This window comes from Chrysochloris asiatica, unplaced genomic scaffold (assembly GCF_000296735.1).
Source record: "Chrysochloris asiatica unplaced genomic scaffold, ChrAsi1.0 scaffold00312, whole genome shotgun sequence".
NCBI classification, from domain to species: Eukaryota; Metazoa; Chordata; class Mammalia; order Afrosoricida; family Chrysochloridae; genus Chrysochloris; species Chrysochloris asiatica.
This window is the reverse complement of record NW_006408830.1, coordinates 883,622-897,065: the sequence shown is the minus strand read 5'-3', so window position 1 is coordinate 897,065 and position 13,444 is coordinate 883,622. Positions and strand designations below refer to the sequence as shown.

The 13,444-nt window shown below is 47.1% G+C and overlaps 1 protein-coding gene across 1 annotated transcript in view; it reads right to left on the bottom strand.

Annotated features, from left to right (window-relative positions):
* Window positions 1-13,444, bottom strand: part of LOC102834923 (complement C3-like) — a 38,106-nt gene that overhangs the window by 10,507 nt on the left and 14,155 nt on the right. The window contains exons 21-30 of the mRNA XM_006875156.1: window positions 13,004-13,072; window positions 11,796-11,847; window positions 11,551-11,637; window positions 9,510-9,585; window positions 9,109-9,277; window positions 6,531-6,620; window positions 6,212-6,365; window positions 4,665-4,837; window positions 4,291-4,449; window positions 2,103-2,162 (exon numbers count right to left, since the gene is read on the bottom strand). Coding sequence (XP_006875218.1) covers window positions 2,103-2,162; window positions 4,291-4,449; window positions 4,665-4,837; window positions 6,212-6,365; window positions 6,531-6,620; window positions 9,109-9,277; window positions 9,510-9,585; window positions 11,551-11,637; window positions 11,796-11,847; window positions 13,004-13,072 — 1,089 coding nt within the window. The remainder of the gene's footprint in view (window positions 1-2,102; window positions 2,163-4,290; window positions 4,450-4,664; window positions 4,838-6,211; window positions 6,366-6,530; window positions 6,621-9,108; window positions 9,278-9,509; window positions 9,586-11,550; window positions 11,638-11,795; window positions 11,848-13,003; window positions 13,073-13,444) is intronic.

The window sequence follows — 13,444 nt, the reverse complement described above, 5'->3', positions numbered from 1 at the left end:
AAAGCAGCTGCAACAGTACATTGACAGGAACTGTCAGAAATGCAAGCTGGATTCAGAAGAGGATTTGACTTAGGGATACCATTGCTGATGTCAGATGGATCTTGACTGAAAGAAGATACTAGAAAGATATTTACCTGTGCTTTATTGACTATGCAAAGGCTTTCCACTGTGTGGATCATGACAAGCTATGGATAACAATGTGAAGAATGGGTATTCCAGAACACTTAATTGTGCTTATGAAGAATGTCTACATAGATTGAGGCAGTTGTTCGAACAGAACAAGGGAAAACCGTATGGTTTAAAATTAGGAAAGGTGTGCACCAAAGTTTTATTCTTTCACCATACTTATTCAATCTGTATGTTGAGCACATCCAAGAAACTGGATTATATGAAAAAGAGCATGGTATCAGGATAGGAGGAAGACTCTTTAACAACCTGTGGTATGCAGATGATACAACCCTGCTTGCTAAAAGTGAAGAGGACTTCAAATACTGATGAAGATCAAAGACCACAGCCTGAATGGGATTCACGTCAATGTAAAGAAAACAAAAGTCCTCACCACTGGACCAATAAATAACATCCATATAAATGGAGAAAAGATTGAAGTTGTCAAAGACTTAATTTTGCTCGGATCCACTATTAACACACGTGGAAACAGCAGTCAAGAATTCAAATCACATATTGCATTAGGCAGATCAGCAGCACAAGACCTTTTTAAAAGTGTTCAAGAGTAAAGATGTCAGTTTAAGGACTAAGGTGAGCCTGACCCAAGCCATGGTGTTTTCAATAGCCTCATATGCATTTAGAAGTTGGACAATGAATAAGGAAAACCATAGAATAATTGGTGTATTTGAGTTATGGTGTTGACAAAGAATATTGAAAGTACTGCAGACTGCCAGAAGAACAAACAAATCTGTGTTGGAGGAAGTGCAGTCATAATGCTCCTTAAAAGCCAAGAGGGACCAGCCCCTGGAGAAAGACATCATGCTTGATAAAGGATGGATCAGCGAAAAAAAGGATGCTCCCCAATGCGATGGATTGGCACAGTGGCAGCAGCAATGGCCTCAAGGGTCAGGCAGTGCTTTGTTCTGTTGTACATAAGGTCACTATGAGTCAGAGCAGACTCCTCAGAAACCGTATACAGGGTCGCTATGAGTTGGAACCAACCTGATTGCACTTAACAACAAAAACAATGGTACCACAAGCCATGTGTGGTTACCGAGCAATTCATATGTGGCTAGTGTGACTGAGAAACTGGATGTTGAGCTTTATTTCAGTGTCAATGCCACTGAGGCTTAACGAGGGGGGTTTGACTTGCTTAAGGTCACATAAAAAGTCTGATTTTCAATGGCGACTACATATCTGGAACCATGACAATAGGCTGCCTCCAAGTTGGTTAAAAAGCAGGCTTTCCTCATGAACCAGAAGGCCTGAGGCTAAACAATGAAGTGGGATACTGGCTCAGATTTGGGGAGCAGGGTCAAGATATCCTCTGGGCCATGGGTGGTAACCTGTAGGGAGAATCTCCCTTTGGGTAAGCAAAGAATGAGATATGCCTTCGGGACTCAGCATAGGTGAGGCAAATTGAAGAACCAAACCAGTTGCTATCAAGCTAGCCCTATATCATAGAGACACCATGTGTGTCAGGGTACAAGTGTGTTCCATAGGTTTTCAGTAGTGGATTTTTCTGACATAAATCACCAGGCCTCTCTTCTGAGGCATGTCTGCCATCCTTTGGGTTAGCAGCTGAGTACATTGTTTGCACCACCAGAATCCCATAGAAGGGGCAGATGGGTCCAGAAACATCTGGCCTCAACCTTCTCTGAGTATGACTTAAAACAACTGAAAACTTCTCTAACCCTCCATTTCCCATCTTTGAATGGTTTGCACCATTTGGGAATTGAGTCTAATCCCGAACCTACTTCCTGGGTGGTTATGATATTTTCTTAGCCTGGTTCCTAGCAAACAGTAGTGCCCTAAATTGCAAGTACAATTACTGCTGGTTTTAATTTTGTCTTAGAGTCAGGGACTTACCCCTATACCCACTAACTAGGAGGCCCTGAACCCCAGTTAAGGATCCCGAGGATGGGACCCAGACCTACCGAGATGGTGCCTCGTCCAGTGCCACTGGCTTTGATCTCTAGGTCGTCCTGGGCTGAGAACTGTGGGAGAGGGGGAGGGAATTTAAAAACCCAACAAAATATAGGTCTACTCTGACACAACACTCCACAGGATTTTCAATGACTGATTTCTCAGAGATAGATCATCACGACTTGCTTTCAAGTTGCCTCTGGGTGGACTTGAACCATCAACCTTTCTGTTAGCAGTGGAACTTATTAACCATTTGTATCACCTAGGGACGTCATGTCTTAATGTATATATTTTCACTCTGTGTACTTTGCAGTATCTCTAAAACTATTCCTGTGGACCCTGCCTGAGACTCTTCTCACTGGCATCTCTGCCTCTAATCTTTGTTTTCCCCCATTTAACTTTTCTCACATCAGCTAAAACACATTTTAAAAATTCACATGCAGTCACACCCCTGTTTCAGCCCCATTTTCCATTGGATAAAGTCCTGAGTCCATATCAAGCTCTGAGTCCTGCCAACCTCTCCAGCCTCCTGTCCCCTGAGCACTCTCCTCTCCAGTCATTCCTATGTCTGCCTCAGAGTCTCCTCTCCATGCTTTTCCCTATGCCAGTTGGGAATGCTCTTCCACATTCCTGCGCCTTCATCTCAGTAACTTCCTATTTATCTAGGATTCCTACTTAACCTCAACTGAACACATGTGTGACCTTGGACAAGTCATTTTACTCCTCAGTTCCTCCATTTCCCCATCTATAAGATGAGGTCAAGAATAGTACCAGCTAAGAAATATATGGCATAGAAAAATAGTGCCTACTGCCTAGTGCCATGCTGTATGGACCAAAATTCTATTGCAATTATGGAATGCAAATATGGTGTAAGTGAGACAAGGTCCTGCTTCTGCTGAGAGCCCTCTATGGCTCTCACCTCTCAGGGTGAAAGCTGGAGTCCCATCCCTCCTGAGACCCACAAGGTCATGCCCTGTCTTCATCATCATCTCCCTGCCCTCACTTCTCCCCATTCTCACCTCACTTATTTTCCTCCAGCCACACCAGTTTCCTTACTGTTCTTGGAAAATTCTTGCCTCAAGACCTTTCACTGCCATGTCCTCTGCCTGGATACACTGCATATAAGGCTCTCTGCCTCCTCTCCTTAAGGTCTTTGTCCAAATGTTGACTTCTGGGCAAGATCTTCCCTGCTCATTCTATCTAAAATTCCAACCCCTTGACATACCATCCCTTCTTGCTTAATCTCCCCCATTGTAGAACTTGCCACCATATAACACATTACATATTCTACTTATTCATTATTGTCTGTCTTGTCCACTAAAATATAAGCTTCTAGCCACTGTCTTTGAGTCGGTTTTGATGCATGGTGACCCTATAGGGCAGAATAGGGTCACCTGCTCCATAGGTTTCCAAGGTGTGACTCTTTACATGAGGACCTGAACTTGTTTGGTCTTGCTCAGGGCTGTATTCCTAGAATGTACAACAGTGCTCAGTACACATGTGTCGAATAATTGAAGCTTAAATGCCACCCCGCATGAATATTTCCTTAACCTCCTACCAGGTTGTTGTTGTTTTGTTGTTAAGTGCCTTCGAGTCGGTTCCGACCCATAGCGACCCTGTACAGGGTTTCCAAGGGTGTAAATCTTTACGGGAGTAGAAAGCCTCATCTTTCTCCCGCGGAGCAGCTGGTAGTTTCGAACCGCTGACCTTAAGGTTCGCAGCCCAATTCGTAACCACTACGCTACCAGGTTATTTCCCCCTTAAAAACAAACAAAAAACCTAATTGTTGTTGAGTTGGTTCTGACTGATGGTGACCCCGTAAAGCTGTTCTCCAAAGAGTTTTCAATAGCTGAGGTTTTGGAAGTAGATTGCCAAGTCTTTCTCTGGAGAGTATATTGACCATTTGCCACCCAGTACACTCCCATTTGTCTTTCCTTCTGTTCAGAATGCTTCGAATGGCATATTTTAAATGTCTTCTGTTTCTAGAGTGTAAGCCCCATGAGGGCAGGGACCAGGGTCTTTAACAACCTATCCTGTGCCTAGAGAACTGCTTGGCACCCAGAAGGTGCTCAGGAAATATTTATGGAAAAATGAATCAATGCACTGACAGTATAGCCAAATTTTCAAAAGTTATGAAAGAATCTTGAAGAAAGAGAGGGCAGAGACATGAAACTTAACTTTACCCCCTCAAAGTGGTACCTTTGCTGACCGCTGCTCATAGGCGTTATTCTGGTCAATGAGCCATTTCACGTCCCTAGCTCTCTTAGGGGTGCTGATCTGGATGCGGAGATCCTGGACGTCCTCAAAGGGGACAACTTCACGGAAGCGAGTCAGGGCCTCGAGAGCCACTACCGTTGTCTGGGTGTTGGGATAGGGGCCGTGGATCAGTACCATAGACAGCACCCCAGGCACCCGCGGGTCTTAGCGTCAGCACTTCGGAGAGTTCATCCGGGAGTGGAGGTTGGCTCAGTACCTTGGCTAGCGGCCCGCCCTCTTCCCCCCCTTCCCCTCCTTACTTTTCACTCCCCTCCCCGTGGCCCCACAGCCGCCCCATCTCCTGAGGCCCGCGTTACCTGCGTGGACTTGAAGCCCCCTCCCATCTCCCGCTTCTCCAGTAGCCACTTGGCTATGGCATGCGTCTCATTGATCCGACCGAGCTCCAGCTTTTGCTGCAGTGCATAGGCAGTGGCCTCAATGGTGTACAGGGAGAACCAGTCCTTCTCTTTCTCTGGCCAATGGGTTTTGTCTAAAAGAGAGATATTCGTCTTGTCACCTAGAGCTGGCCTCAACCACCTTAATCTGTCTACTCCTTGTCTTGCCTGGCCTAATTGCTTTCATCTGACATTTTATTGAAGACCTCTCCTGAGGAGGGATATGGGTATTGCATTTTCAGAACAACCTTAGGAAAAAGGAACTCAAACTACTCAGAGATGCGGAAGCTGAGGTTCAAAGAAGCTCTTTCAGGTCCTTCTTTACATGAGGACCTGGACTCGTTTGGTCTTGCTCAGGGCTGTATTCCTAGAATGTACAGTCTCACCACAAGTGAAATTTCCTGAACCCAATCCTCTTGACTTGAGGAACAGAGAGGACCATTGAAAAGTGCAGACCATCGCAGACAGAGTGCTCTCAGTTCCCCACCTTCTATGACCGTTGTCCATACTTGGCCCCACAATCAAGTCTTTACTTCAGGGTGTTTGGACATGCTGTTTCCTTTGTTTGGAATGCCCTTGGCCTTTCACATAGGTGAGTCTCTCCATTATTCATTCCAGCTGAAGGATCCTCTTCTCACAAGGTCTTTCCGATCCTCCCAAACCTTATTTCCCTCCCCTCTACCATGTACTTTGTTTGTCATCCTTACTTAACGTATTTTCCACAAATAGTATGCATATTGCACATGAGAAACGAACTTAGTAGGGTGTTGTAAAAAAAAAACCCAACATATAACATGCATGTTTTTGCATAAAAATATGGATTCCTGGTGTGGCACTGTGTGTTAATGTGCCAGACTGCAAAGCTGTTTGAACTGCAAGGTCGGTGGTTCAAGTTCACTAGCTGCTCCTTGGAAACCCTATACAGGGTGGCTATGGGTTGGAATTGACTCAACAGCACTTAACAACAACAATTTGCTATTATAAATTGTATTAATTTGTTTTCTGCCTGCCTCCTCCAGGAACTAGGGACCCTTGAGGACAGGGACTATATTTATCTTGTTGAGCTTAGTGTGTCTGGGTCTGAGCATACAATGGTTGGCATACAATGTTGCTATTGTTAGCTGGCACCAAGTTGGCCTCTGACTCACGACAACACCATGCAGGAAGGAATTGAACTATTGTAATCCTTAGAGTTCTCATAACCTGTTTTTTTCTCTCCAGAAGTAGATCGTGAGATCTTTCTTCCTAGTCTGTCTTAGTCTGCAAGTTCCACTGAAACCTGTGCATCACAGTAATGTGCACACCTCTGGCTATAAATGGGTGGTAACTGAGTTTGATAAGAAATCAAACCTGGGTCTCCTACACGGAAGGCAACAATTTTACCATGGAATCATCCTGGCTACAAGTCTTCCTCTTCCCACTCTGTGACTGCAATTAACACAGTTTGTTAAGAAGTGTCTCACACTCACCATAGCTGGCAAAGATGTCAAGGCGGTCATTGGCTTGGGGGCTATTGCTGAGGGCCAGTGCATAGGAGACTGTGGCCATGGCAAAGGCTGTCTTAATGTCAGAAAGCTGTCTCTCCAGGAAGCTACGGGCTTTCTCGATGCTGGTGATCAAGTTCTAGGAGGTCAGAGAGAGGAGGCCAGAGGGAAGTGATCAAAGGAAAGGAGTCTGGGAGCCAGAAGAGAGGGATCCATTCAGAGGAAGGGAGGTTGGAGTGGCTTCCTCCACCAGTAGGTCAGGCACCCTGAAAATCCTGGCCCCTCTTTGGGACCCTACCGGTACTTTTTGGCTGCACAGCTCCTTCCCCTTATTCAAGGCGATCAGGACAAGTGCTGTGAGGGATATGTCAGCCTCGGAGCCTCGGTAGCCACCCTGTGGAGACAGACCCACACCCATGTTCCCCTCAGTGTTGGGGACACCTTCCCCAACCTTTCCTGCCTGACCTTGAAAAATTCCCAGGTGCCTAGCTAGAAGCTGGAGGATGCAGGAAGTGGGATGGTAGAGAGAGGAGATGCTATTGTGGAGTTTGCCTGGTGAGTTCCACCCAAACTGGCCCAAAATGAACAGGCTGGATGATGCTGTGCTAAGCTCTCTACACTGCTTCAGCGCATCATTGCGGCAGCCCAATTTTACTGATGAGGAAACTGAGGATCAGAGAAGCAACGTCTCTGATCGCTAGTAAATGACTGACTCAGGGTTCAAACCCAGCTTCTAACCTCACCCTCTGCAGTCTCTTCCTTTCACAGTGGCCGATGGAGCCCAGGCATGTGTGAGTCAGGCCACATCCCTTCCACTCCATTCCAAAAACCAAAAGCTAAAACTACAAAGTCTTACACAACATGTGCCTGCTCTCTCCCTGTCATCATCTCCTCTCACTCCCATTTGCTCCACTCCAGATGCACAAGTTTCCTTGCTATCCCTCAGTCATGTCACATGTGGCCCTGCCTCAGGACCTTTGCACACACTGTTCTCTTCTTGCAACACTCTTTCCCGATACCCACATAACTTGTTCCTTCATATCCTCAGGTCTTGGCACAAATATTACTTCCTCATGAAACCTTCCAAAATTACACTCTTATTACTTTGATCCGTTTTCCCCTATGTCTTTTTCCCCATAACACTTTAAATATGCCACATTTTTAACCTCTTCCAGGAAATATTCCTTGAACCCAAACTCAAAACCCACTGCCATCTAGTCAATTCCCATTCATAGCAACCCTATAGGACAGAGTAGAACGGCTCCATAGGACTTTCAAGGCTGAAATCGTTACAGAAGCAGACTGCCACATCTCCCACCCACAGAGCAGCGTGTGGATTTAAAACTAGACCTTGCCATTATCCGTCCAACACTTAACCCGCTGCACCACCAATGCGCCTCCTTCCCTGAACACCACTGTTTGTTATGCTTTTTGGAGATGTGTCCTGACACCCTAAAGCCAGGCATTCCCCCTTGATAAATAATCTCCCCTGGTCTTCTATGTTTCTCTCTCATGGAATTTAGCACAGTTGTGATTTAAACAATTGTTGTTGTTAGCTGCCATCGAGTTGGTACCAACTCATAGCGACCTTATGCACAGCAGAACGAAACACTGCCCAATCCTGGGCCAACCTCACTACTGTTGTCACACTTGAGCCCATTGATGCTGCCACTTGGCCAATCCATCTCATTGGGGGTCTTCCTCTTTTTCTCTGATCCTCCACCTTACCAAACCTGATATCCTTCTCCAGTGACTGGTCCCTCCTGACAATATGTCCAAAGTATGAGAGACGAAGTTTGGCCATCCTGGCCTCCAAGGAGCACTCTGTCTGCACTTCTGCCAACACAGATCTGTTTGTTCTTTTGGCAGCTCATGATATTTTCAATATTCTCCTCCAACACCATAACTCAAAAGCATCAGTTCTTTCTATGGTCTTCCTTATTCACTGTCCAGCTTTCGCATGCATATGAGGTTATTGAAAATACCATAGCTTGGGTCAGGCACACCTTAGTCCTCAAGCTGACCTCTTTGCTCTTCAACACTTTACTATAAACAGTTACTGTCTGTAATTATTCAGGGGAACTTCTATCTCTTCCTCACAAGCTTGTACCCTCCACATGGGCAGGAGCTGCAATTGCCTTGCGTATTGCTATCTCTCCCTATCTAGCACAAGGTCTGATCTACAGCAATTGGTGAATAAATGTTTGTTGAGTGAATGGATAGGTAGATGGATGAAAGAATATTGTGATAGGTGCAATGTTAGAGGCAGGAACAGAGCTGGTATTCAAGGCAGGCTTCCTGGACAAGGTGGTGTCTGAGCTCAATTGCAAGAGAAAGCACAATTTGACCGGATACAGGGGGATAGAAAGGGCTAGGGTAAGGAAATTCTAGGCAGAGGGGGAAACAAATGCAAAGACATGGAGGTGAGGTTCAGCACTGCCTGCCCCCCTGGCATCCCCACCCCACCCCCCAAGCAATTAAGTGTGAAGCAGAAAATAAAGAGAGTAAGACTTGGAAGATACAGAGGAGAGGGGATGTAGCAGATGGGAGATGACAGTAGGCAACTGTGACTCACAGAAGGTGTTTGGGTTTCTGGAGGTTGCTATGGAGCAGTGCTCACTTGGTAGGGTTGGAAGGACTCAGGTCCAGAGGGAAGAAGGCCAGGTTTGGAGACTAATTCATATAGGGGTGAAGGAGAGATGGAGGTCCCAGGTTTTCTGGAGCACAGGGTGGTCCTGAGCGAGGGATGTGATCCCAGACATTGAATGTCAGCTCCTTTCTGCTCACATGCTACCTGAGCTGCCAGGGTTCTGGGAGCTTCCCATTAATGTGCAGAACTCAAGGTTTCTCTTAACTGGCCCAGGTAGGGAGGCAGTGGATACCTGCATCGACTTCATGATCACAGGGCCCTTTTCCAGGAAGTGTCCATCCTCCACCTGCCTCTGGGTGATGATCCAGCGGGCAATGTCACAAAGAGAGTTCAGGTCGAGCACGCTGCTTGTCATGATGGGGTAGGCCAGGGCGAAGATCCGGAACACATAGCTCGTGAGCCTGGTGAAAGCAAGGTTGATGCCTGGGAAAGGCAGCCAAGGCGGACAGATTCTGGGACAGGAATGTCTATGTTGTCTCTGACCCACATGGGAGACTACACCATGGCCCACACTGCTTCTTGGGTTGCCTGCTTCAAGACGCTGCAGTGTGGTTGCACCTAGGGAACCAAACCTAAGAAGGGCCCCTTTAGAGTCTGGGGAGGCAGTGGCAGCAGTGATGGTGGCTGTCTCACCAGGTACTTCCTGGGTTTCCCTTTTGGACATGGTAGGTGCCATCTGCACTCCGGTGAGTCAGCATCTGGGTATAACCTGAGGGAACAGGTAGAGGAGGACTTGCAGGGACCATTGGTGTTTGTTCTGATGTGGCCTGTGATGGGGAGTGGGTGTCCAATTATCAGGAATAATCTGGAAGGCAGCATCTAGGTAACATTTGGGTATAATGTGGAGGAAGAAATTTGTTATCCTGGTACATTAAGGAAGGGCTTGAGGGCCAAGGTGTAAATGAGGGGTCAGTGGGGGAGATAAGGTGTATCCTGGGGGAATAGTGCAGAACTCCATGTGTTGTTGTTTGGAAGTACCCTAGTAAAGCCGGGGTGCGCTGGGGAGGACTACTATCTGGGGGTGACCTGGGAGTAATCCTGGGAGGTATTGTCCAGGTGTAACCTGGGAGAGGACATAACCTGAGGGGCCATTCCATGGGGGTTATTCTCTAACTAGGGGTATCACAGCACTCCCTCTACTTCGTATATATCCTAGGTAAATCAGAACCGCAATATGAATAGATATATGTACACCCAAGTTCATTGCAGTACTATTCACAATAGCAAAAACCCAGAAACAGCCTAAATGTCCATCAGTGGAAGAATGGATAAATCAACTATGGTACATTCACACAATGAAACACTACACAATGTTAAAGAACAGATCCACAAAACATCTCACAATGTAGACGAAACCTACATTGGACATTATGGTGAGTGCAATTAATCTATCACAGAAGGACAAATATTGTATGAGACCACTGTCATAAAAAGTCAAAAGAAAGTTTTCACACTCACAGAAATATTCTTGGTGATTACAGGGCTGGGAGGGTAAAACAAAAACAAACTAGGGTGGGTCAATGTGTCTGTGTGTATACTTGAGGAAGTTTCTGCTGGCTGTAATCTGGGGGGACAATTTTTGAAACTATTCTGAGGATTATTGCTTGAGTATAACCTGAAGGTTACTAGGAGTTTACTGTCTAGGTATAACATTGAGGGTTGCAATGTCACCTGGGAGGTTATGATTAGGAGAACCAGATGGAGTGTTGATGTCTGAGTGACACTTGGGAGAGAAGATCAGTGTCCGATTAATTCGGGGGTCATCAGGGACATCGATTTCTGGTTGTATCCTGGGGAGTTTGTTGTAACTTGGGGAAGTGTCCATGTTCAGGGGTCACTGAAGGCACCACCTGAGATTATTCTAAGGATCTCTGCTTGCGTGTTTTCTAGGCTTACTTGGGGGTAATACTACCCTTGGGGTAAACATAACCTGGGGAGATACTTCTTGAGGGTAAACCAGGGGATTTGTTGTGAGATAGTGGTCAGGGTTCAGGCGTAACCTGGGGTTAATGTTAGGGTTACTTGTGGCTGGTTTCATGTTACAGTATGGAAAAGCAATAGGGGTCAGGAGCAACCTGGGGTTATTGCTGCCTAGGTGTAGTCAGGGGTAGTAACACTGTTTGGGGGTCACCTGTGGTTGGCATCAAGTTGTAACCTGGGAGAGGTGTCAGTTTGGTGTAACCCAGGGGTGTTATTGTCTTGGGGTCCCATGAGGATATCCAGCCACCACCCTGAGGCCCGGAGACAACCCCAGACACCCATCCAGGAGGGGACCATGGACCACACCCCAATACTATGCTCTCACCGCTGACAATGTTCTTCATCACCTTGTCCCTGAGCTCCACTCCGACTTTGCCCCACTGGCCCGTGGTGTCCAAGTAGTGGGTCAGGATGATCAGAGGTGCCAGGGAACTCAGGGTTTGCTCAGGGCAGCCCATCGGGACCCTCAGCAGCTTCTGCGTCTCTGTGGGCATCAGACTGCCCAGGATTGTCTCTCCAAGGATGTCACCTGTCAGGTAGGCAGATGGAATCACTTTGGGAATGGCTCCCTGATCACCCCACAGGTGCATCTCCAGCCTCTCCTGCCCCTGTGCCCAGGCAAGCCCTGGGATAGTCAGTTCCACACTTCACTCCCACCTCCCCATCCCCACAAGACCAGCTCCATCCTAGGCACCTTGGACGCTGACAAACACTTCTGCCTGAGTGTCTGGCACCTTGTTCCAAATGTCTTGACTTGACACCACCGCTGTCTGCGTGTGACCTGAGCAGGCATGACCTTTTGTGACAAGCAGACTCTGGGGCTAGGGAGGTTGGGGTGCACAAAGCCAGCGAGTAGCCCTGAATGCCCACCTGGCCTAACCCTTTCCTCCCAAACATGGACCCAGGAATCCATGTACCTCCTCCATGCACTCCACAAACCTTGGGGGTTCAGGAAGATGCTATGGAATATCCGCTGTATCTGACCCCCTGCCTGTGGGGTGGGATGAGATGACAACAACAATAATGATGACAATGATTATGACAGAAAGAGGCAGCATTGCTTAGCCCCTAACAATAGACTCTGGACCCCAATTGTCAGTCTGAGATAGAATCCCAACTCTTGTGCTTTCTAGCTGTGTGATCTTGGTCAAATTACTTAGCCTCTCTGTGCCTCTGAAAGTACACAGTGGCTATTCAAAAGATCAGTGGACTTTTGCACTCTGAGGGAGAATGATGTGTCAGTCTGCTTCCTTAAAGATGGCAGCCTTGGAAACTGCATGGGACAATTCTATTCTGTCCTGCAGGGTCGCTTTGAATGGAAATCAACTCCAAGACAACAGGTTTGTGTTTCTGTGCCTCTGAAAATGGGAATAATAAGAATGCTTAACTCATAGGGTTGTTCTGAGAATTCGATGAGCTGAGGAACTCTGGTAGCATAGTGGTTATGAATTGGGCTGCGAACCTCAAAGTCAGCAGTTCGAAACTACCAGCTGTTCCACGGGAGAAAGATGAAGCTTTCTGCTCCTGTAAAGCTTTACAGTCTCGGAAACCCTGTTCAGGGTCACTATGAGTCAAAACCGACTCCACGGCACATAACAACAACAATATCCTTAAAGTTCTTAGAGCCGTGCCTGGCATATTGTAAGTGCTGAACATGTGTTTGTTAAGTAAACATACTATTGATAAGACAGATATTTATTGTGTGTGATTATTAGAGCTCCCTGGTTATTCACAAGTTGGATTATTTCTGCCATCCTGCAAATGAGGAAGTGAGGGCTCCGAGAAGTTAAGTAAATAGTCCCAGGTCATACAGCAGGAATAAGATTTGAACTCAAGCCTGCCTCCAAAGCCCCGAGGTGGGGAATTTATAACCCCCTAAGCCAGTCAACTGAAATTTCAAATCCATTCTTCCAAAACCTCACTCCCATCTGGTTGCCTGGGTGACCTGCCCCTACCCTACCCACACAGCCCAGGACCCAGAGGACCAAGGCGTCTTCATCATCCATTACCTGGACCAAGAGCGTCTTCTTCACATGGTCCAGGAACCCGTTGCCCACAACTCTGACCTCCACATCCACTTTGCCTAACTCCAGAGGGAGAAGCACAAAATGCACAATCTTAGAGGAAGCAGGAGGTACCACCACCACCTGGCGATACGGGGCTCTTGGCTTCGATGCGCTGCACAAGGGTTCTTTATAGGGAAGCTCCACACGGACCTGTAACGGGGTAGGCAGTTAGGAGGTTCTGCTGCATGGAGGTGGCCCAGGGCCCTAGGGTCACAACCCCCTCCCCACCACTGCCCTGAGGAGCCTGAGTAGGTGACATTATAGCATCTGGCTGAGAGCACAGAACCTGGTGTCAGACAACTTGAGTCCAACCCCCTCTGCTGTGTAATTGCAGGCAAGCCTTTAGTCTCTCTGTGCCTCAGCGTCCTCTTCTTTAAACCAAGGACAAAGCTAGCACCCATCTGATGGAATTATTGGGAGGTTTACGTGAGAAAAGGCCTTTTCAAAAGGTCCCTCACTTCACCTGTTGAAATCATTGATAGAATGCTCCCCTTCATAAAACACACTGAGTCTTCTGGGTGA